At 41.8% G+C, this 25,624-nt stretch overlaps 1 protein-coding gene across 2 annotated transcripts; it reads left to right on the top strand.

Annotated features, from left to right (window-relative positions):
- Nucleotides 1-4,445: 4,445 nt before the first annotated feature.
- LOC120027441 (GA-binding protein subunit beta-2-like) lies at nt 4,446-24,895 on the top strand. Of its 2 annotated transcripts, none has more exons than XM_038972376.1 (8): nt 4,446-4,599; nt 18,161-18,268; nt 18,478-18,645; nt 18,912-19,106; nt 19,628-19,781; nt 20,414-20,587; nt 22,760-22,878; nt 23,165-24,895. In XM_038972376.1, the coding sequence occupies exons 2-8, from the start codon at nt 18,161-18,163 to the stop codon at nt 23,444-23,446; spliced, it is 1,200 nt and encodes a 399-aa protein (XP_038828304.1). In that variant the 5' UTR covers nt 4,446-4,599; the 3' UTR covers nt 23,447-24,895. The 2 variants fall into 2 exon arrangements, with proteins under 2 accessions (XP_038828304.1, XP_038828305.1); XM_038972377.1 differs by lacking the exon at nt 4,446-4,599 and adding an exon at nt 4,718-4,812.
- The last annotated feature ends 729 nt before the right edge of the window (nt 24,896-25,624 follow it).

Below are 25,624 nucleotides of genomic sequence, written 5' to 3'. Positions count from 1 at the left end.
ACTTGGGTCAAATGTTTCGGGTAGCCTTCCACAAGCTTCCCACAATAATTTGGGTGAATTTTGGCCCATTCCTCCTGACAGAGCTGGTGTAACTGAGTCAGGAGGAACCATACTTGTGGAGGTCTACAATATTTTTTCTGAGATCTTGGCTGATTTCTTTTGATTTTCCTATGATGTCAAGCAAAGAGGCACTGAGTTTGAAGGTAGGCCTTGAAATACATCCACAGGTACACCTCCAATTGACTCAAATTATGTCAATTAGCCTGTCAGAAGCTTCTAAAGCCATGACATCATTTTCTGGAATTCTCCAAGCTGTTTAACGGCACAGTCAACTGAGTGTATGTAAACTTCTGACCCACTGGAATTGTGATACAGTGAATTATAAGTGAAATAATTTATCAGTAAACAATTGTTGGAAAAATGTGTTGTGTCATGCACAAAGTAGATGTCCTAACCGACTTGCCAAAACTATAGTTTGTTAACAAGAAATTTGTGGAGTGGTTGAAAAACGAGTTTTAATGACTCCAACCTAAGTGTATGTAAACTTCTGACTTCAACTTTAGGTGCAGTGTACATTAGTATTCATTGTAGCCTGTTCACTTACACTGACAGACATAGGTAAAATGTTGAAACCGTTTTTATTAGTTGATTTTACATAGTTCAAATCCACAGTAGTTACTCTATAACCGTAGATATAGTAATACCAGCATTTAGTTAATTGCAATGGTTTACTGCCTTTCTACAATAAATGAATACAGCATTTTTACTGTAGCAATTATTGCGAATGGCAACATTCCTTGCAGGTCTCGAACCCGAGTCTCCTAGCGCGTAGGTAGGCAAGACCTGCTAACCACCGCTCCAATAAAGGTTAACCCTTTTGGTGGAGCTTGACAGGCCTACCTAGGCAAGTGTCAGTACACCAGTTTCTAAACCCAGAGGCGCAAGACTTCCGGGAATGCTTGTCAAACAGACCAGGCCAAGGTTTGAGAAGTCAATGAGATATTTAAAAAATTATAGTAAAACATGATTCATTAGTTGTTCATTTTCTCGAAATCTAAAGGCACAACCTAGATTCAAGCCAATGTCTTAAGTACTTGAACATGTTATTACTCCAACCTCGTGAAAGTGACAAACTGACACGTTTAAATATATTTTCTGAAACGTTTGAGTTGACGGCCTGCACATTCTCAGTTCGGCGCAAGACGACCATTGTGCCAAATTCAAAACAACTGGGAACTCAGAAAAATATGAGGTCAAATAATGACATCAGTGATCTTCAGGTCGTAAAGTCAGAGCTCTGGAAAGAGGTCAGAGTTCCCGAGTTGGAATTCCACGTTGGATGACTATTCAAATTGATTTTTACCAGTCGAGGTCATTTTTATCCCGAGTTGCAAGTTGTTTTGAATGCACTGAAGTCGAAAGTCAGATTTCAGAGTTTTCCAGTTCCGAGTTCCCAGTTGTTTTGAACGCGGCATTAGACCCAACGTTGTGTTTCAAGCCATATGAGCTTAGCTAGCCAACGTCGCTGTGACGTCATGCCTACAAGTGTTGCCTTGTTCAGGGAGCTCGGAAATGTCCGAGTTCCGAGCTTTCAAAACATCTAGAGAAAAAATGAGCTCCGACTGGGAAAAATCGATTTGAACAGTCATACAACTCCATTCCGGCCTGAAAACTACTGACGTCATGATTTGACCTAGTATTTTTCCAAGTTCCTAGTTGTTCTGAACGCGACATGTGTCTTTGGCTGAACACAGTGTGCTACATCATAAATTGTCTGGAGGGAAAAATGGTATAGTGAAGCGTGGGGACACTCCCAAACAGAAAGAATTGTAACCAAAGACAGTACAGATTGAAGATAGGCTTAAACTGCTTCTCTAGAACTACTTAAGAGATTTTCTTGAATCTAGGTTGTGCCTTTTGATTTCGAGAAAATGAACAACTAAAAAGGAAGACATTTTCACTTCTCTTGATGACTTCATTAACCCCAAACCCGGCCTGTTTCGCAAGCGCTCTCAGAGGTCTCGCAATGTTGTGCCTCTGACTTTAGAAACGCTGTGTTTTGAGCCCCACATTTTTAGCCAAATTCTTTTTGGAGGGGGGGGGGTGCCTGTTTAGATGTTATTTTTGATGTCACATGTCAGTGGGCAAACAATGTAAAAAATTATAATCTTTGAGTCAATAAAGCCTCCAAACAAACATGGTCTCTTTTTTGCTTTCTTGTGTAAGGCAGTTCCAAAATGCAGGTGTTTTAGCCTAGCTTAGTGTTTTCTGTGGTGGTGGGGCAGCCAGCGGAAAATATGGAGGGGTTGGTAATGTTCTCCATTTGCATTGTGATTAACAAAGTGTTCTGTCACTCATGGGGACACTATGTCACTGCCAAATCTAAGGTTAGAGCAACAAAAAAATTACGCCCCTTGGGTGCTGCCATAGAGTTACATTAGAAGTGTCCATCCAAAAAGGCTCAAGGTCATTGGCCACAGATAAAATGACGTCAAATCCCTTTATATCTACAGTAGCTTTGATTGGACGGATGTCAACATCATACTTTCAAAATCTTAGATAGCAGTCCTCCTCATGAATCAAGTCAACAATCTACTGGCAAATTCTTTTTAATCTTTGTCATATGAAGAGAAATTAGAGATAAAACGTATCGGTGCTCATCTGCCATTCCACATAAACATTACACAACTTGGAAATCACAAATTCAACAATGAGTGGTTTGTAAGGAATTAGTGGATATCTGCTAGCATGGCAAAGCAATCACTTGCCTGCTATTCAGTGGAGTGGGAGTGTGGTCCCAATTCTCGGGTTTAAGGGTCTCTTTTCCAAGTTTAAAATGATAAACTTTCAACATTGGCCATGCTGTCAATCCAACAGGATTTCTGCCGCGCTCAAAACAACTGTTAACTCAGAACTGGGAAATCTGACTTCAGTGAGTTCAAGACAACTGGGAACTCAGGAAGAAACAAGCTCCGACTGGGTAAATACATTTTTAACGGTCATCCAACTCGGAATTGTAAGTGGGGAACTCTGGCCTTTTTAGAACTACGACCTGAAGATCACTGACGTCATCATGATTCGACCTTGTTTTTCCCCCAGAGTTCCCAGATGTCTTGAATGCATACATCCAGAGAATGCCAGACTTTGATAAAAGTTTGATGACAAAATATGCCCACAAGACTGTTGCGCCACCTTTCTGTCAAATGAGCACAACAAGGTGAGTCCAAAAATGTCCTGTATGCTGCTGCATAAATTATGTAATATGCCAGGGAGATATGTATACTGTAGCTAAGAAAGCAATTCTATGTGTATGTTGTGTAGTAAGCTGTTAGTAGCCCATGTACCTCCCCCCAATAATTTGGTCTACGTTCCCCTCTTAATTTCACCTACTGTTGACTTGGTGGTGCACATGTAGCCTATAATGGGGGGTGGCAGGTAGCCTAGTGGTTAGAGCTTTGGACTAATAACCGAAAGCCTGCAAGATTGAATCCCCGAGCTGACAAGGTAAAAATCTGTCATTCTGCCCCTGAACAAGGCACCCACTGTGCCTAGGCCGTCATTGAAAATAAGAATTTGTTCTTAACTGACTTGCCTAGTTAAATAAAATAACCTGTTTTAGAGAAATGTAATCATTGAATATTGTAAGGGCTTTCATTGTCTGCTTATATGCCCCCTTTAATTATCCTACGATTCTGACTTGGTGTACAGGAAGAACACTGTAAGAACGGCCCATGTTCTGAATTCTGTTGCTGTACATTTCAAAAGTGCTAAACAAATAGTTATATTGACTACATCCGTCCTAGCTCGCTCATTAATGTCTTAATCAAAATTATGGATTGCCTCTTATCCGCTTGTCGTCCCCTTATTCCATAGTTAGTACATCTCAATTGTCAGTAGAAACCACATTGGTTTTAACAAGTCTGCCATATCAGCTATGTTTTTTTTAAAGGCAGTAAATGAGGCTGAATTAATTGTTTTGCTGCAAATAAGGCTCCACTGATAGCCAGGGATAGAAGCGGTAAGGTGTTGGGACTGCTGTTGCATCCCCAATATATATATTTTTTTTGCCCCACCAATATTTACATGATAAAATCGCCACTGAATATATACAGTACCAGTCAAAGGTTTGGATAAATCTACTCATTCAAGGGTTTTTCTTTATTTGTACTTTTTTCTACTTTGTAGAATAATAGTAAAGACATCAAAACTATGAAATAACACATGGAATCATGTAGTAACCAAAAAAGTGTTAAACAAATCAACATATATTTGTTATTTGAGATTCTTCAAAGTAGCCACCCTTTGCCTTGATGACAGCTTTGCACACGCTTGGCATTCTCTCAACCAGCTTCATGTGGGCATTGAAGGATGAAAGGCTGATTTCACATCTGGGCTTGCTACTTTTTCCAAGTCATGCGCCCGCCCACAAGAGGGTTCAAAAGGCTTGGTTTCCACCTCCGGTGTCGAGTAGCCGCCATCTTTGTATCCGTTCAAATACAAAAATAATATTTATTTTCATTCACTAAGGTGAGGAGAAAATAATTTGGTATAGGAACTTATGTCCGCAGCCTAAGAGCATTCATTTGAAGCCTTATCAAGGTAAGAACTACACAACGTTAACTTGCTTCCATTCGGGATTCCGCCTGCAGCTAGCTAGCTAGCTAACGTTTGCTGTTATTAAAGTTAGCCAGGCATTAGCTAACTATGTGGAGCACATCTTAAGTCTGGCTGGCAACGAGACCGAGTACCTCAGTAACGTGGTAGTTTCGAAGTTGGCACATTGTGAGAAAATCCATCCATCACGCGCACAAAGTTTGTAGAACTTTCCCATTTCTTAAAAGTGCATGTTCATACTTTTTAAAGTGTCATTAACGTTGGTAACTAACGTTACTGTAGCTAATGTAGATGTAGTTATTACTTGCTAACTTTAGTTAGCTAGCAACATGGTTGGTTAGATAACAAACCTGGCGCCATCAGGCTCATAGATGGTAGAAATACTCGTACATAAAGGTGATTGCGTCTCACGTCTTTGACAAACAAGCAATTATAAATAAATCGAACGTTCAAATTTGAGATTGCGCGAAACCATTTGAGGCATACGAGAAAGAATGCCGTTAACCGGATGTGGAAGTAGTTTTTTCTCTTCGTGTAAAATAGGAATTTCTCTACTGACTTCCCCCGGAAAAACAACAACTTAATATCAGTGTTTCCTGTCATGTATTTAAATGTCTTTGTTGGTGGTTGTTAAATAATGTGGGTGAAAGATTTAACGCATAATGTGACACATGGCCGCCTCTTGTTCGTTTTCACCACCGAGGCGCATAAGATGGCTACTCGTCTTCTCCATCAAGGATGGCATCATCATCACGCTTTTGCAATGAAGAGAGCCTCATGTCAGTGGGCTCTCATGATTGTAACAATAATTTGTCACCGATAACCAATCAGCAAACTACTATGTAACGACAACAAAAAAAGTGCACATCTGCTATTCATATTTTACTAACATATTACTTTGTGCTGGGTCATTGTTGGCCCATGCATGCCACAGATCATAACGTTTTTCAAATGTAGAGTTAGCCTATTACCCGTTGGACGTTACGGATAACTACCTTCGTTTATGTCAGCAATGACTGATAAAGGGTTTTGAGTGATGTATGTTATATGTAGCATAACTGACTTCAGTACTTTACAACATTCATTGTGTTATGCTCAAATGGAACGTCTGATAAGCATGTATCGGGAATGGCTAGACTTATTCGCATGTATTGCACGAGTCTATGCAGTAGTAATATAAACAAACCTGTGTTGTCTCCGGAGTCGTTTCACACAAGCACTCCACAGAACGAAAGGGCGTCTTTCACTATTGATTTCTTACATTAATTAAACGCTAAATTGTAAATCAAATCAAATTTTGTATTTGTCACATGCTTCGTAAACAACAGGTGTACGCTAACAGTGAAATGCTTATGGGGCCTTCCCAACAATGCAGAGAGAGAAATGCACATGGTCAGGGGTACGAGGTAAATTGAGGTAGATTTAAGCAATAATGCACAAGGGGGTGTGGTATATGGCTTTTCTTATACCCGAGCCAGGCAACGCTGAGTGCCTGGATACAGCCCTTAGCCGTGGTATATTGACAATTTACCACAAACCCCCAAGGTGCCTTATTGCTATTATAAACTGTTTACAAACTTAATTGGAACAGTAAAAATAAATGGTCATACCACAGCTTTCAGACAATCAGCATTCAAATCAAAGTTTATTTGTCACTTGTGCCGAATACAACAGGTGTAGAGCTTACAGTGAAATGCTTACTTACAGGCTCTAACCAACAGTGCAAAAAAGGTATTAGGTGAACAATAGGTAAGTAAAAAAATAAAAACAACAGTAAAAAAGAGTGACAAAAACAGTAGCGAGGCTATATACAGGCACCGGTTAGTCGGGCTGATTTGAGGTAGTATGTACATGTAGATATGGTTAAAGTGACTATGCATATAAGATAAACGGAGAGTAGCAGTAGCGTAAAAGAGGGGGTGGTGGGTGGCAGGACACAATGCAGATAGCACGGTTAGCCAATGTGCGGCGGCACTGGTTGGTCGGGCCAATTGAGGTAGTATGTACATGAATGTATAGTTAAAGTGACTATGCATATATGATAAACAGAGAGTAGCAGCAGCGTAAAAGAGGGGTTGGGGGGAAACACAATGCAAATACTCCGGGTAGCCATTTGATTAGCATTTCAGGAGTCTTATGGCTTGGGGGTAAAAACTGTTGAGAAGCCTTTTTGCCCCAGACTTGGCACTCCGGTACCGCTTGCCATGTGGTAGTAAACAGAAGTCTATGACTGGGGTCTTTGACAATTTTTAGGGCATTCCTCTGACACCGCCTGGTGTAGAGGTCATGGATGGCAGGCAGCTTATCCCCAGTGATGTACTAGGCCGTATGCACTACCCTCTGTAGTGCCTTGCGGTCGGAGGCCGAGCAATTGCCGTACCAGGCAATGATGCAACCAGTCAGGATGCGCTCGATGTTGCAGCTGTATAACCTTTTGAGGATATGAGGACCCATGCCAAATCTTTTTAGTTTCCTAAAGTGGAATTGGCTTTGTCGTGCCCTCTTCATGACTGTCTTGGTGTGTTTGTACCATTCTAGTTTGTTGGTAATGTTGACACCAAGGAACTTGAAGCTCTCAACCTGCTCCACTACAGCCCCGTCGATGAGAATGGGGCCGTGCTCGGTCCTCCTTTTCCTGTAGTCCACAATCATCTCCTTAGTCTTGGTTACGTTGAGGGATAGGTTGTTATTTGGCACCACCCGGCCAGGTCTCTGACCTTCTCCCTATAGGCTGTTTCGTCATTGTCGGTGATCAGGCTGTTGTGTTGTCTGAAACTTAATGATGGTGTTGGAGTCGTGCCTGACCATGCAGTTGTGGGTGAACAGGGAGTACAGGAGGGGACTGAGCATGCACCCCTGAGGGGCTCCAGTGTTGAGGATCAGCGTGGCAGATGTGTTGCTACCTACCCTCACCACCTGGGGGCGGCTCATCAGGAAGTCCAGGATCCAGTTGCAGAGGGAGGTGTTTAGTCCCAGGATCCTTAGCTTAGTGATGAGCTTTGAGGGTACTATGGTGTTGAACGCTGAGCTGTAGTCAATGAATAGCATTCTCACGTAGGTGTTCCTTTTGTCCAGGTGGGAAAGGGCATTGTGAAGTGCAATAGAGATTGCATCATCTGTAGATCTGTTTGGGCGGTATGTAAATTGGAGTGGGTCTAGGGTTTCTGGGATAATGGTGTTGTGAGCCATTACCAGCCTTTCAAAGATCTTCATGGCTATGGACGTGAGTGCTACGGGTCTGTAGTCATTTAGGCAGGTTGCCTTCGTGTTCTTGGGCACAGGGACTGGTGGTCTGCTTGAAACATGTTGGTAATACAGACTCAATCAGGGACATGTTGAAATTGTCAGTCAAGGCACCTTCCAGTTGGTTAGCACATGCCCGGAGCACACGTCCTGGTAATCCGTCTGGCCCCGCAGCCTTGTGAATGTTGACCTGTTTAAAGGTCTTACTCACGTCGGCCATGGAGAGCGTGATCACATAGTCGTCCAGAACAGCTGATGCTCTCATGCATGCCTCAGTGTTGCTTGCCTCGAAGCGAGCATAGGAGTGATTTAGCTCGCCTGGTAGGCTCGTGTCACTGGGCAGCTCGCGGCTGTGCTTCCCTTTGTAGTCTGTAATAGTTTGCAAGCCCCGCCACATAAGTCGAGTGTCGGAGCCGGTGTAATACGATTCAATCTTAGCCCTGTATTGACGCTTTGCCTGTTTGATGGTTCGTCGGAGGGCATAGCAGGATTCCTTATAAGCTTCCGGGTTAGAGTCCCGCACCTTGAAAGCGGCAGCTCTACCCTTTAGCTCAGTGCGACTGTTGCCTGTAATCCATTTGGGGCTCACACCGCCCAGTTGATAAATGAACGCTACATGACCAAAAGTATATGGACACCTGCTCGTCGAACATCTCATTCCAAAATCATGGGCATTAATATGGACTTTGTACACCCTTTGCTGCTATACCAGCCTCCACTCTTCTGGGAAGGCTTTCCACTAGATGTTGGAACATTGCTGCAGGAACTTGCTTCCATTCAGCCACAAGCATTAGTGAGGTCAGACACTGATGTTGGGTGATTAGGCCTGGCTCGCATTGTTCCAATTCATCCCAAAGGTGTTCGATGGGGTTGAGGTCAGGGCTCTGTGCAGGCCAGTCAAGTTCTTCCACACCGATCTCGACAAACCATTTCTGTATGGACCTCCCTTTGTGCACTGGGGCATTGTCATGCTGAAACAGGAAGGGGCCTTCCCCAAACTGTTAACACAAAGTTGGATGCACAGAATCGTCTAGAATGCCATTGTATGCTATAGCGTTAAGAGGGGCCTAGCCCGAACCATGAAAAACAGCCCAGATCATTATTCCTCCTCCACCAAACTTTACAGTTTTGCAACACAAACAAACATTGGGGCAGGTAGCGTTCACCTGGCATCCGCCAAACCCAAATTTGTACTTCGGACTGCCATATGGTGAAGCGTGATTAATCAATCCAGAGAACACGTTCAGAGTCCAATGGCGGCGAGCTTTACACCACTCCAGCCGATGTTTGGCATTGTGCATGGTGATCTTAGGCTTGTGCTCGGCCACGGAACCCCATTTCATGAAGCTCCAGACGAACAGTTCTTGTGCTGATGTTGCTTCCAGAGATAGTTTCGAACTTGGTTTTGAGTGTTGTAACTGAGGACAGACTATTTCTACGCACTACAACACTCTGTAAGCTTGTGTGGCCTACCACTTTGCAGCTGAGCTGTTGTTGCTCCTAGACGTTTCCACTTCACAATAACAGCACTTACAGTTGACCAGGGTAGCTCTAGCAGGGCAGGAATTTGACACACTGACTTGTTGGAAAGGTGGCATCCTATGACGGTGCCACATTGAAAGTCACTGAGCTCTTCAGTAAGGCCATTCTACTGCCAATGTTGTCTATGGAAATTGCATGGCGGTGTGCTTGAATTTATACACCTGTCAGTAGGGCTGGGCGATATGGCCAAAATCTCATATCCCCATATAGGTCATTTCATATCCCGATTACGATACATATCACGATTATAGCACATTTTCTGTAAATTAAATTAATTGTTTATATAAAATTACATGTAAAGGCCTATTTCTTATTACATTTTGAATTATATTCAACAAAAAGGTACTTACTCATATTTGATTATTTCTCCTTTTATTTAGAACCTTTGTACACATTTTTTATTAAGCAGGTAACAAAATATAAAATGTATGCATCAAATCTAAAAAGGTAAATAGAAACACTTCAACTATAGTTGCAAACAATAAATATAGGCCTAACATACATTTATTTTTTTGGGTTTGCCTGTTTTGCATGTTATTTTGGCATTAAAACAAGTCTCATATCAGTTTGGGTCGAGTGTTGGTACCAACTCAACCCCCCGTTTCTCAACCGTGTAAATTGGGACCATGTCTTTTTTTTTTTTATTATTATTATTATTATTATTATTTTTTTTTTTTTGGGGGTGGATCAGCTTAATATTGCGGAAAGAATGTTGCTTCCAATGTAATTGTCTGCATCATTTCCAATCCCCCATATTTTTTTGGGTAAATATATATATCCATTCACGTATGCATACATATACACATATATACATACACATACCTACATAGACATACATACTTTTTTAAAGAGTATACCTTTATTATTATTCCCCGCAAACCCTACCACCGATCCCCGAATTGGAGTAAACTGATAAACATTTCTGTTTTTACCTTCAATTTATACATCTTATACACATTTTACAGACACAGTCTACTTTATAATAGTTCTCTCTTGTTTGTTCTTAGTCCTTCCTCTATTTCTGTTGTCCATCCAGTTTGATTTCCACTTGTAACTGTGCTATTTCACAATAGCTCCGCACCTATACACATTTCACAGATCCCGTATGCCCTACATTGTTTATCTTGTTATTAGTCCCACCCTTCAGCTCCACTCAACCTTTCCCATCTATCTTCCAACATCATCCATTTCGGATTTTTATTTGCCATATATTTTTCAACTGTGCTGTGATGCTTCACAAAAGATTTGAATCTTCCTATTCTCATAGCTTCCACGGATTGTAAATTAAAAATAAACATTTTTGCTAAAATAATTATTATATTATTGATTGATTGACTATGGCTTTTCAAATCCCCCAGTATTGCTATCTGTAGCGTTAGTTCTACGCAAATGTTGCAATTCTTCAACCATTCCTGGACCTGTGACCAAAAACGAGCTACATGCGGACAATACCAAAATAAATGGTCTAATGACTCTGCCTCCTCACAGCAGAATCTACAGAGCTGGGAAGATTGTATCCCCCATATATATAACATTCTATTAGTTGCAAGAATTTTGTACAATAATTTAAATTGAAAAATTCGAAGTTTTGAATCCGGCGTTGTTTTGCGTATCAATTCATACACCATGTGCCATGGAATGGGTACATCGAAAATCTCTTCCCAACTATTTTGCAATTTATATGGCACAGCTGTAAGTTTTTTGATCCTTAAATGAAATTGGTATATGTTTTTATTTATCACACTTTTCTTTAACCATTTATGTTCTTTAATATAAGGCCGACATACAAGTTCCTTACTTTTATCCCCTTCCACCTGCCTCTTCCATTTTTGTGGTAATGCTGCAATTAATTGGTTGTAATTTTGGGTAGAGCAGACATTTCCATATGTCTGTGTTAGCTGCATGTGTGACATTACTCCACCAGTCCTATTTATGATATCATTCACAAAAATTATACCTTTTTTAAACATTTCTTCGATAAATACAGTTTTTTTATCAATTACTATATTTGAATTTAACCACAAGATTTGTTGTACTATTTGTTCCGTCCTTTCAGGTGGATTAAACTGAAATTGCAACCAACTTTCTAAGGCTTGCTTAAAAAATAAAGATATTTTGGAGATTATTTCCTTTTCAAGCAACCGAAAGTGAGCAGGTGTAATCTGAATAAAGGGAAAAAGGCCCTTCTTGAACATAGGATGAGACATTCGTACCAATCTACTAGAGAACCAGTTTGGATTTAAGTATAACTTTTGTATGACTGATGCCTTTAGTGAGAGGTCTAATGCTTTAATATTTAATAATTTCTGCCCTCCGAATTCATATTCGTTATATAAATAGGCCCTTTTAATTTTATCTGGCTTGCCGTTCCAAATAAAATTGAATATTTTTTGTTCATATAATTTAAAAAGCAGGTCACTAGGTGTAGGCAAAACCATAAGCAAATAGGTAAACTGTGATATGATTAAAGAGTTAATCAGGGTGATTTTCCCACAAATAGACAGGTATTTTCCTTTCCATGGTAGCAAGATCTTATCTATTTTTGCTAACTTTCTATAAAAATTTATTGGAGTGAGATCATTTCTTTCTTTTGGGATTTGTATACCGAGTATGTCCACATCACCGTCAGACCATTTAATTGGTAAACTACATGGCAATGTAAAATGTGTATTTTTTAGTGATCCAATACGTAATATGGTACATTTATCATAATTTGGTTTTAATCCAGAGAGGATAGCAAATGTATCTAGATCCTCTAAGAGGCCGTGGAGAGATTCTAGTTGTGGTTTTAAAAGAAAACATGAATCATCAGCGTACAATGACACCTTAGTTTTTAGGCCCTGGATTTCTAATCCCTTAATATTAATGTTTGATCTAATTTTAACAGCTAACATTTCGATGGCAATAATAAATAGATATGCCGATAGTGGACAACCTTGTTTTACTCCTCTAGATAGTTTAAAACTTTCTGAGATGTAGCCATTATTTACTATTTTACACCTAGGGTTACTATACATAATTTTTACCCATTTTATAAGAGATTCCCCAAAATTGAAATATTCTAGGCATTTATATATAAACTCCAGTCGTACTTTATCAAAAGCCTTTTCAAAATCAGCTATGAAAACCAGGCCTGGTGTCCCCGATATTTCATAGTGTTCTATTGTTTCCAGTACTTGCCTTATATTATCTCCAATGTATCGTCCATGTAAAAAACCTGTCTGATTAGGATGAATAATATCTGACAAAACTTTTTTTATTCTATGCGCCAAGCATTTTGCTAGGATTTTTGCATCACAACACTGAAGTGTAAGAGGTCTCCAATTTTTTAAATGGACTGGATCTTTATATATACCACTTGGGTCCTGTTTCAGTAATAATGATATCACACCTTCTTGTTGCGTGTCTGATAATCTATCATTTATATAGGAGTGGTTAAAACAAGCTAATAATGGTCCTTTGAGTATATCAAAAAAATGTTTGTATACTTCCACTGGTATGCCATCCAGTCCTGGAGTTTTCCCATCCTTAAAGGCCCCAATTGCATCAAGTAGTTCCTCCTCTGTAATTAGGCCTTCACATGAGTCTTTCTGTACAGCTGTTACTTTTACATTATTATTAGGGAAAAAATCCATACAATTAGTTTCAGTTAGTGGAGATGGAGGAGCCTGAAACGAAAATATATTCTTAAAGTACTTTACTTCCTCTTTCAAAATATCATTTGGTGAATCATGCGTGACTCCATCATTTGTAACAAGTTTTAATACGTTTTTTTTGGTAGCATTTCTATATTGAAGATTGAAAAAGAATTTGGTGCATTTTTCCCCATATTCCATCCAGTTCGCTTTATTTTTGTAATATATTACACTGGATCTTTCTTGAATAAGTTCCTCCATTTCTTTTTGTTTTTCCTCTAACTTATTCTGTGCCTCTATGGTACCGTTTTTATTGTTATCTAACTGTACTGTTAGTCCTTCAATTTCCTTTGTTAATATGGACTCTTTTGATCGAAATTGCTTTTGTTTTATAGATGAGTACTGAATTACATGGCCTCTAAAGGCACACTTAAAAGTGTCCCATACAATATGGGGATCTGCTGTACCTATGTTATGTCTAAAAAAGTCAGTTATAAATTCTTCTGTCCTAGTTCTAAACAATTTATCATCTAGTAGGCTTTGATTAAATTTCCAATATCCTCGCCCACGTGGAAATTCTGTAAGAGTAATATATATGCCAATTATGTGATGGTCCGACCGCATTCTGTCCCCTATCAAACACTTTTTAACTTTTGGTGCCAGAGAGAATGATATAAGAAAGTAGTCAAGGCGACTAGCTTGATTAAGCCTCCGCCATGTATATCTCACTAGGTCAGGGTATTTAAGTCTCCATATATCCACTAATTCCAATATATCCATGACATTCCTGATTTCCTTAAGTGCCTGAGGGTGATAGTTTGTAGTGTGATTTCCTTTCCGGTCCATAGAGGTATTTAAGACCGTATTAAAATCTCCCACTATAATAATAGAGTCTAGTGTTGCTTGTAGAGTTGATACATTCTTATATATATTGTCAAAGAAGCTTGGATCATCATTATTCGGACCGTATAGGTTAATAAGCCATATATGTTTATTGTCCAATAACATATTTAAAATAATCCATCTACCTTGAGGATCTGTTTGGACAAGTTGCACATTTGGATCAAAGTTATTATTAATTAAAACCATCACCCCTTTTGAATTTCTTTGCCCATGGGAGAAATATATTTCGCCCCCCCAGTTCTTTTTCCACAAAACTTCATCTAAAACTGTCGAATGGGTTTCCTGTAAACAGTAGATATTATAATCCTTCTCTTTTAGCCAGGTAAATACTGATCGTCTTTTCTTATTATCTGCTAAGCCATTACAATTGTAACTGGCTATACTTATTTCACCACTTACCATAATGAGACACACCTTTCAATTATTTTTATCAAAATATATGTTTGTAAACGTCCTATTAAAAAGTAACATAATGATTGAGTGTCTATATAGTTGTACCATGACATTTGCATCTCCACTAAGCAAACCTCCAATTGGTCCCCACTATTCCACCCGCCAAAAGCCCCCATCTCGAGTTGGGTTGTCATCCCAATGACCGGCAGACCACCCCCGACCCCCCGCATCGCACAGCCCCGGACCGACTGGGATCCATCCTTCGAAAAGTGCACACAGCGCCATCCACCGAACCGAAGCAGATCCATTGCCAAATGCATTTCCATCGCCCTCACCTCTATTTTTATTACATATTGCTGTGAATCATCCTCTATAGTCCCTAACATCTTTTACTTCTTCCTTCGCAACAGTTGTGGGATACACACATACACCCACACACATTCAGCCCTTACCCCCACACAACCATAAGCTCACCCTCTCAACAATTGCACCATCCCAGAGCCCAACTCAAGATGGATCATGATTTACAAATGTACTTGCAGTTGCAGCTGCATGAGAAGGCCTGCAAGACCGCGCAAAAAATGAGCATAAATGTAGAGATTTATTTACCATTGTCACATCCTAAATGATGGAGGTCAAATGTACACCTTCTTCCTGAAACACCCACAATACGGTCATCCATTTTGACCATGTTCCCAAGCATCTCCATGCAGTCCGACTTGATTTCGTGCCACCAGGGCCACAATAATATACCCCCTCTCTGAATGTCCGAGTGTGACCCCCTCCCCATGGGTTACTGCAGCTAGTGTTGCCAGCACTGCCACTGCCTGAGTGGGGGCACCCCACCGGAATCCCCACCGGCTAGGTACAAGGTCGTCAAGGTTCTCATTAGCAGCTTTGAGAATTTCCTTGTTTATTATGCTCTCCCTTTAGGGGGCTTTGGCTTTGCAGGACCAACCCTGCCAAGCAGGCTCAGAATCTTGAGGGGGCAGTGCTGCTCTTGGTCCCTGACCTCATTTTGGCTGCATACAGACCGCTTACAGCATGCACATAAAACAGTTAGGGACTTCTCCTTAGTATCTGGGCCATTCATGTGGGTGTCTAGGGTATAGGGCCATGGACCGTACCATTAAAATAGGATAATAAATAATTAGATATAATTTATTTTAAAAATGTAGTTCCCCATGATAGGACAATAAATAAATAAGACGTATAATTCATTATAAAAGTATATCCATCATCTGAACAACATTGAAAGCCCTCTCATACCCGGCCCACAGCAATACACTGGCTCTGGGATATGCAACTATTTCATTACTCACTCACTCAACTTTCCAAACATAACAAATAAAAATAAACACACACCACACCATCCACACATACTGTGCCTTCTGTTTACTTAGTTTTTATCTTCACTATGTAGAAATAGTGCTTGTGTTCAATTAGTTATATATGAAGATTTATAGAAAAGCTATATTTTGTATTGTATTGTTACAATCAATAACCGGGCTTGAATTGTGTTTATTTTCCTCATCTATGAGAACTTTGTAATTTTTAAAATAACCATGGAGTAGTCTTTGTGTCTCTGAACAACTGGTTATCAATATATAGTTTATCAACGACGAGAGCTACTCGTTTCGCTTTTAATCTATTTTCTTTGAAAATTGGATACAGAACTTTGCGCCGTTCTGCAATTTCTTTCGGAAACTGATCATTCATGCCAATTTTGGTCCCAGCAAGTCTTTTACCCAGGCTTTTAACCATTATTTTATCTTTAAATGAAGCAAATTTGGCAACGATTGGGCGTTCGTACCTCTGCCCTCTCTGTCCGAGGCGGTGTACACGTTCAAGTTGGATCTTATCGATAACTTCGCGTGGAATCTGAAGCGCTGCAAAAAGGAACTCTCTAACTACAGATTCAGGAACCTCTCCTTCTTTCTCTTGGATACCTGTAAGTACCAAATTCTCTCTCATGGATCTAGTTTGTATGTCTAGTAAGCATTCCTTCAGAACGGTGTTCTCCTTTTTAATTTCATTCATTTCGGTTTCAATTTTATTGACTGTCCCTTTTAGCGCGTGTGTTTCCTTCTCCAATGTCGCAGCTTTTTCATCACTCATCTCTAGGCTTGCCTTCAACTCTTTTATATCTTTACTAACTAATTCAAGTATACCCAGTTTGTCATTTATTGATTTTAACAGATCGGTTTCGACCTTTACCATTGCCGGTGGTGAGAATATTAAATCATCCGTATCGGTTGAGGAGTCACGTTTTCGTTTTTGAATCGGTTCCCCTGTCTTACTCTCCGTCATGTTTGGGTGTTGCTTGTTTTCGTAATATTTGTCGATAAATGTCTCTAATCTTAGGATTTGTTTTGTGTTATTATCCAGATTGAAGGTTATCACCCACCAGATTATTTAGTGCTAATATTTTAGTCTAATTTAGCAGATATTTCGAATATTATGTTTTATCTTGAGGTGCTCTACATAACTTCGTTCAGTCCGCCATTACCTTTACGTTACCTTTACGTTACCTTTACGTCCGCCGTCCTACGTCCGCCGTCCTACGTCCGCCGGTCCTACGTCCGCCGTCCTACGTCCGCCGTCCTACGTCCGCCGTCCTACGTCCGCCGTCCTACGTCCGCCGTCCTACGTCCTACCTACTTGGGACCATGTCTTTGCAGATGTAAGTTGTAACGGAAGCTGTTTTGTCCTTCCATCTTCGTGATTCTTTGCCATATGGTGTGCCGCGAGCAAAAGCCTCTTGCAACGTCTGAGTCGGGTTTGTTTTGAACACTCCACTACTTTTTTGGGGTCTCATCCGTAGACTCTCTGTACTTTCACATGATTCTTGCATAGGTGGTAAATGAAGTTAGTGGTGTTTGTGCCTGTTGTCGGGACCGGCCTGCGGCATATTTTGCAGAGGACGGTTTTCTGGTCCGTGTCAGACTTTTCATATCCAAACCATATCCATGCTACTGAAGTAGCCCCTCTTAGGCACGGTCTCTGTGCTATGTGTCACGTTCACTCTCCATGTTTGTTTGTGTTGCAAATTTCCACGCAAAGCGTCATCCAATTGATAAAAAATATTGCCGTAAAGAGGGATTTGCGACACAATGAAATAAATTATAGACGTTTTTCTATCGTTACACTGTATTTATCCTCCAGCCCTACCTGTCAGCAATGGGTGTGGCTGAAATAGCAGTATCCACTAATTTGAAGGGGTGTCCACATACTTTTGTGTGTGTCTGCCTATAGGTAGGGGTAAAGTGAATAGGCAGCAGGATAAACAGTAACAGCAGTATGTGAGGAGTCAAAGTTGTAAGTTCCATTACTACTAGAATACTTCCATGATGACTGCTGTTGTTAAACAAAATGTATCTAACATAACTAATAACTTAACTTTATGTATGTAAGATCTGAAGTATGATTTGAAACACATCTAGCTATGTTCATTTGTAAATATCTGCTAGGGCAGAGTCCTCTCATTTGATTAAGCTAGAGAACCCTAACCAATTATTGAGTTTCAAAAGCAGGCATAAAAGTACATACTTTATCAAGTAGGGCCCTGTGTTTTGGTTAATCATGTCACATGACCTGGATTTAAACTTTATTTTAAGCCTTTTCCAGAAATGAGAATTGGACCAAAATTGAAATCAGTTGTCTGAGGATGGTGCTGGACCTTCTGACATAAAAAGAAAAGGGTACAGTTTGATGAAAAAGCATCAAATAAAGGTTAAAATCCAGATCAGGGAAAATATACTGCAACAGTTGCATACGTGTACAATCACATGGGGACAAATACTGCAACCTTTATAATTGTGTTGTCTCAGATGTCGCTGGTGGATTTGGGGAAGCGGCTACTTGAGGCCGCACGGAAAGGCCAGGACGATGAAGTCAGGACACTCATGGCCAACGGGGCTCCCTTCACCACAGACTGGGTAATGATTCCTCTCTTAACTTCTCTATCTGGGCAATTTTTATTACCTGCTTCAGTTTAACTACTTTTACCCACCCCAGGGTTTTGGCTGGTTTGTGTGATCTAAATGCAAAACAAGATATGCAAGTTCATAAGTAAAAAACGTGCCAGTCCAATTCACCTGTATGGTGTTTTGACTCTGTCCCTCTTACTCTTTGGCACTCTGAGCAGCTGGGCACATCTCCGTTGCACCTGGCCGCCCAACACGGACACTATTCCACCGCCGAGGTGCTGCTCAGAGCAGGTGTCAGCAGGGACGCCCGAACCAAAGTCGACAGGACCCCTCTGCATATGGCCGCTTCAGAGGGCCACAACGTCATCGTGGATCTATTAGTCAGGGTACACACGTCTCTAAGGTTTTAGCTGTTTATTCTGTGTTTAGGCCTGATATCTAGGTTGGGTCTGACCTGGCACCCTATTACTAATATAGTGCACTGCTTTTGACCAGATGCCAATTTCAGATGCAGACCTAGTCTTTCTCTGACCAAAATGTCTTACATCTAAGTGCACTAGAAAACGTGGATACATGTGTGAAGAAAGCAGAAAAACATCAAAATCTGCCAGGTGCCTTACCCTCTCCTTATTTCTCCTGGGTCACTCTACAGAGTGGAGCAGACATTAATGCCAAAGACATGCTGAAGATGACTGCTCTCCACTGGGCCGCCCAGAACGGCCACCAAAGGGTAGCAGAGACGCTCGTCAAACATGGCGCAGATGTTCACGCTCTCAGTAAATTCGATAAGACGCCATTCGACATCGCAGGAGACATCCAGAATGCAGACCTTATGCTCCTACTACAGGTGAGACCTTAAGTTGCATGTGGAGTCTAATTGAAAGGTCTCCATGCAATATTATTATGGACTCCAAAAAAAAGGGCCTAAAGGCACTTCTCCCAAAAATACATTATTTTAAACTTATTTGACAGTATGCTCCTTTAGGATTACAATGCATTTACATAACTATCCAGATACAGACGTTTTTGCATTACTTCTTATTTCAATGCACAACTGCCTCTCCTTTGTTTGTAGGAACTCTCATGATTTCTATCCTGACGGTCTCCCCTGTCTGTGGCGGTGTTGTATATATGCTCTGATAGTGTTGACAATGTGTTTGTCTATAGCAGGGGTGTCAAACTCATTCCACGGAGGGCCTAGTGTCTGCAGGTTTTTGGTTTTTCCTTTCAATAAAGCCCTAGACAACCAGGTGTGGGGAGTTCCTAACTAATTAGTGATGTTAATTCATCAATCAAGTACAAGGGAGGAGCGAAAACCCGCAGACACTCGGCCCCCCGTGGAATGAGTTTGACACCTGTGGTCTATAGGAAGGAATGCAGAACCAGGTGAACATGAACGCAGAGGCTGGCATGACGGGGAGCTCGGCCCAGCCTCAGTTTATCATCCAGGGCATCCCAGGGCTCCAGGGGGGCGTGGTCAACCTGGCGGACCTCCTCAACAACGCTGCCAAGGCCAACTCTGGTAGGCTCCAGGGGGGCGTGGTCAACCTGGCCGACCTCCTCAACAACGCTGCCAAGGCCAACTCTGGTAGCTACTGGGTTTATACACACAGACTGGGCTAGGGTTCATACTATTGCCAGAAGACCAGTCATTTCAAAAGGGTTTGTGGCTGAAATGTGTCCATCTTACTGCTTTTATGTTATGGAAACTGGTGTCTCCAGTTAATAACTGCATAAGAGTTCAAGGGTCCCCCTGCCTCAGCGCAATATGCCCCAAACTCCTTTGTTTTCTCTAATCTAGTGCCTGGCCTTTATCACTCTGATCTTATAAGCTGATCAAATCTGCTGATGCTGTATGGACCCACACGAACGGGTAGCTACCACCACAATATGCGATATGTGGGAGTAAAAGGTCATGCAGAAAATAAACATTAATTCTCAGCGTTCAGATGTAAATACTTCCTCACAGCTTGAATTCCTTTGAGCTTTAGCATGTTACTGTATGTAATGCTTATTTAAATGAGAATATTGAGTTAACTGCCACAAACTACAGTGTATATGGGCTTATGAACTAGTTCCTAATACAAGAGCTGCAGTCGACAGTTAACTTGAACTTTTCCCTCCTCTCTCCCTCTTTGACCCCTTGTCTGACAGCAGGTGAATCTGAGGAAGCCATAGCAGCCAATTCTTTGGACCCCGGCAGCATCCAGCACATGGTGAACGAGCAAGGTCAAAGGGTTATCACCATAGTGACCGACCAACACGGCAACCTGCAGACTGGAGGGCTTGGTCAGCCATTCTTTGTCACCATGCAGCACGGACAACAGAGTAAGAGAACGTCTCCCTTTTGGTCACTTAACAGTGACCCTGTTCCATTTCAGCCTTTAGCCACTTCCCATAGCCCCTATCCATTTGGGAACAGTTTCCCAGATCCTACTCCTGGACTAAAAGCACACTCAGTGGAGAATCTCAATTGAAAGCTCTTTTTAGTCTAAGGGTAGGCTTTCTCTGGGTCTAGGAAACCTGCACTTGGTGTTCTAATGCTGCGTTCATAACCAAGTGGGAAGGTGGTATTTACCACATATGACTTGGGAAAATCCGCCATCGCACCTCCAACTGGTACTACTATTACTAGTGGGAAACTCATCCATCATCCCTGAGCTCCGACTTCTCCCATATGCTGACCTCTGAGGTCACCTACTAAGGAAATTACCTCGATAACAGCATTTTCGGCTGTTAAATACAACAAAACATTATTTATAAATAGCAGTCTATTAATATGGTTGACACAGCTTGTTGGCCATTAGCCTATCTGTGTTTCTCAACGAGTTCAACTGGTATTTATGATTTCTCAACTGGTAATTACCCCCTTCTCACTTGGTTATGAGCGCAACATTAAAGTAGTCAGTAAGTTATGGTGGAATGTCCACTTAACCTACAAGAAACCTTATTGTTGTGACAATGTGGATCTTGTATTTGTAGACAACAGTTTTTAGCTTTCTGGCAGATTGTTTTGTGCAAGTTGCTTGGTAGAACTTTGTGTTCTACTTCATCATTAATGTACAGTGCAATTGGAAAGTATTCAGACCCCTTCCCTGTTCCACATTTTGTTACGTTACAGCCTGATTCTAAAATTGATGAGGAAAATGTTTTATTTATTCAATCTACACACAATACCCCATAATGACAAAAATAAATTAATAAAAAACGTACCTTATGCAGACCCTTTGCTATGAGACTCGAAATTGCGCTCAGGTGCATCTTGTTTCCATTGATCATCGTTGAGATGTTTCTACAACTTGATTGGAGTCCACCTGTGCTAAATTCAATTGATTGAACATAATTTGGGAAGGCACACACCTGTCTATATAAGGTCCCACAGTTGACAGTGCATGTCAGAGCAAAAACCAAGCCATGAGGTTGAAGAAATTGTCTGTAGAGCCCCGAGACAGGATTGTGTCGAGGCACAGATCTGGGGAAGGGTACCAAAACAGAACACAGTGGCCTCCATCATTCTTAAATAGAAGAAGTTTGGAACCGCCAAGACTCTTCCTAGAGCTGGCCGCCCGGCCAAACTGAGCAATCGGGACGGGCCTTGGTCAGGGACTCCATGTTAGTGGTCAGACGGAAGCCACTCCTCAGTAAAAGGCACATGACAGCCCACTTGGAGTTTGCCAAAAGGCACCTAAAGGACTCTCAGACCATGTTTAAAAAAAAAAAAAGATCTGGTCTGTTGAAACCAAGATTGAACTATTTGGCCTGAATGGTGAAGCATGGTGGTGGCAGCATCATGCTGTGGGGGTGCTTTTCAGCAGCAGGGACTGGGAGACTAGTCAGGATCGAGGAGAAAGATGAACGGAGCAAAGTACGGAGAGAACCTGCTCCAGAGCGCTCAGGACCTCAGACTGGGGAGACTGTTCCCCTTCCAACAGGATAACGACCCTAAGCACACAGCCAAGACAACGCAAGAGTGGCTTCGGGACAAGTCTCTGAATGTCCTTGAGTTGCCCAGCCAGAGCTCGGACTTGAACCCGATTTGAACATCTCTGGAGAGACCTGAAAATAGCTGTGCAGCAACGCTCCCAATCCAACCTGACAGAGCTTGAGAGGATCTGCAGAGAAGAATGGGAGAGAGACCCCAAATTCAGGTGTGCCAAGCTTGTAGCGTCATACCCAAGAAGACTGCAGGCTGTAATCGCTGCCAAAGGTGCTTCAACAAAGTACTGAGTAAAGGGTCTGAATACTTGTGTAAATGTGATATTTCATTTTTTTTTATATACATTTGTAAAAACCTATTTTTGCTTTGTCATTATGGGGTATTGTGTGTAGATTGAGGGGGGAAATGATTGCATACATTTTAGAATAAGGCTGTAATGTAACAAAATGTGGAAAAGGTCTAGGGGTCCGAACACTTTCCGTATGCACTATTTTTAATGACCTATAGTCACTTTTGAGATGTATGATCCTCCAGGCTCTGAACCGTTGTCTGTTGATTTGCAGTGTTGGCGATGCCAGCCAATCAGGTGATAGAGGAGGTGGTTGATGAGGCACCCCAGCCCCCGCCCTCCCGCAAGAGGAAACTGGAGGCCTCGGCCAACCACATGGAGTCTGGCGACACGGTCAGGGGCGGACCACATCTTACTTAGATCATTTTTTTCCCCTCTTGTGCAATACATTGAACTGATATGCTTCTGCCATTTTAACTGATTTAACCAGTTTTATTTAATATTGCTCTAGAGATTCTAGAATCTGCTGTGAAAATGTTTTTGCATAGATTATATGAAACCCTTAGATTATTTTGGTACTTTGATACTGTGGAGTTGGCACAAGTGGGGTGCAAGTGTGTGTGACCTGCAGTCTGACATTTCGGTCTCCTTAATTCTATCTATCCATCCCTCTATCCAGGAGCAGTTACAGAGGCAGCTGCAGGAGGCCAACCGGAAGGCCCAGGAGTACCGGCAGCAGCTGATGTGCAAGGAGCAGGAAGCAGAGCAGTACCGCATGAAGCTAGAGGCAATGTCACACAGCCATACCAACGGCACCTCGGAGCAGGAGGAGGTGGTTGGGGGTGATGAGGACGAGGTGCAGGAAGAGTTGATGCTCCAGGAGGGAGACATCATCATCAAGACGGAGGAGCTGGTGACGCTGGTGGACTCGGCGCCCTCCCACACCGAGGTCATCTCATAATGTCAGACTGATGTCACTGACTGAAGGAGAAATGGACACGTGGACTCGCGCGACAGGCCAGCCTGTTGGTGTTTTCATAGCTCTTTTGTTAATTATTTTCCTGCTATGTTTTGTTTTTGTACTATATTTACTTTTTCTGCCGTTTTATTTTCCTCAATTTGTGTTTATTTGTGTTTATATTTTTTACAAATAGCGACGCGAGGAGCTGAATATATTGATTGAGGAGCAGGAACGGGACCTGCTCAGCCTGTGACTCAGTAAGCTTGCCTAGCTGAAGAATGTCTATGCTCCCTGGGAAAAACGGGGTCTCGGGCACTCTGTCTCAGATATCTATGGTGTGTGTGTGGGGAAATAGATTTTTCATGGTTCCAACAGCATGTCCTAAGGTGACCAAGATGCAAATCCAAAGTTTATTAGACACGTCCATCCATAGAACCAGAGGACAGGTCTGTGGAGAGAACACTGTTTTGTTCAACTCCTTCAGGTCTCAAAAGTCTCCCTCTGCCTCAGTCTTCCATCCAACCACCCACCACGGGCAATGGGATTGGTACTTAAGCATGCCCATTTCCTATTTCAAAAAGAATCCTCTTACATGAGAAATGACAACGCATGTAGTTGGCAACAGTCATTCTCAGCATGTATTGGGCTCATCATTCACAGTGTAATAATGAATTTTTTCAAAGTTGTGAATGGCAGTGTTTTGACTTTCATGGCACCACGTTAAGCTTTGTCCTCTAGTTGTCGTCGGGGCCACTTCCATAGTGCGGTAGTGATTGTAGGTTTACTGTTGCACAAGCCACAACTCTCCTCCCGCTGATGTTGATACAAAGACGAACTTCCCATCGTTTTAATGCCCCTGTGGCTTTAATCACTAGTAGCCCCACTCCCCAGAGACGGACAGGAATAAGGGTGTCAGATTAGGTGACTGTGTCCTTCTGACAATTACTGCTTCTCATGTCCCGACACTTGTTTCTATCACAGTCACTGTTCCGTGACACTTTTTAGTATTCTCCCAAACTGAATGAGAATGTGATGGACATACCTTGGACATCGTCTGGGTTAACATTTATCACTCAGGTGAATGGAACGTAATCTCTGCACGCTATTCAGTAAGGGCCAAATGTAAACTTGAGATGCCAACCCTGATTTTAAAATTGTGCCTAAATTAGGCATTGATGACATGGGGGGGATTTCCATGGAAATTAAGGATATGCTTGTGGATCTCAAGTTCTGATATGTCCATAGTGTATCAGATACTTTTTCCCAGGTGTACGTTTTTCATTAGACCCACTAAAGTTTTTTTTCTTTATTGAAACAACAAACTCATAAAATTAACGATGTTGATACACTATGTACAAAAGTATGTGCACACCACTTCAAATGAGTGGATTTGGCTACTTCAGCCACACCCGTTGCTGACAGGATATAACATTGAGCACACAGACATGCGGTCTCCATAGACAAAAATTGGCAGTAGAATGGCCTTACTGAAGAGCTCAGTGGCTTTCAACGTTTCAATGTCATAGGATGCCAACTTAACAAGTCAGTTCATCATTTCTGCCCTGCTAGAGCTGCTCCGGTCAACTGTAAGTCCTGTTATTGTGAAGTGAAAATGTCTAGGAGCAACAATGGCTCAGCCGTGAAGTGGTAGGCCACACAAGCTCATAGAACGGGAGTGCTGTAGCGCGTAAAAATCGCCTATCCTCTCTTGCAGCACTCACTACCAAGTTCCAAACTACCTCTGAAAGCAACGTCAGCACAAGAACTGTTCGTCGGGAGCTTCATGAAATGGGTTTCCATGGCTGTGCAGCCACGCACAAGCAAGCCTAGGATCGCCAAGCGTTGGCTGGAGTGGTGTAAAGCTCGCCGCCTTTGGACTGGAGCAGTGGAAATGCGTTCTTTGGAGTGATGAGTCACGCTTCACGATTTGGCAGTCTGGGTTTGGCGGATGCCAGGAGGACGCTACCTGCCCGACTGCATAGTGTCAACTGTCAAATTTGGTGGAGGAGGAATAATAGTCTCGGACGGGCTAGGCCCCTTACTTCCAGTGAAGGGAAATCTTAACGCTACAGCATACAGTGACATTCTAGATGATTCTGTGTTTCCAACTTTGTAGCAAAGGGGGGGGACCAACTCCATATTAATGCCCATGATTTTTGGAATGAGCTGTTTGACGAG

This window comes from Salvelinus namaycush, chromosome 32 (assembly GCF_016432855.1).
Source record: "Salvelinus namaycush isolate Seneca chromosome 32, SaNama_1.0, whole genome shotgun sequence".
NCBI classification, from domain to species: domain Eukaryota; kingdom Metazoa; phylum Chordata; class Actinopteri; order Salmoniformes; family Salmonidae; genus Salvelinus; species Salvelinus namaycush.
This window is presented reverse-complemented; position numbering and strand designations above follow the sequence as displayed.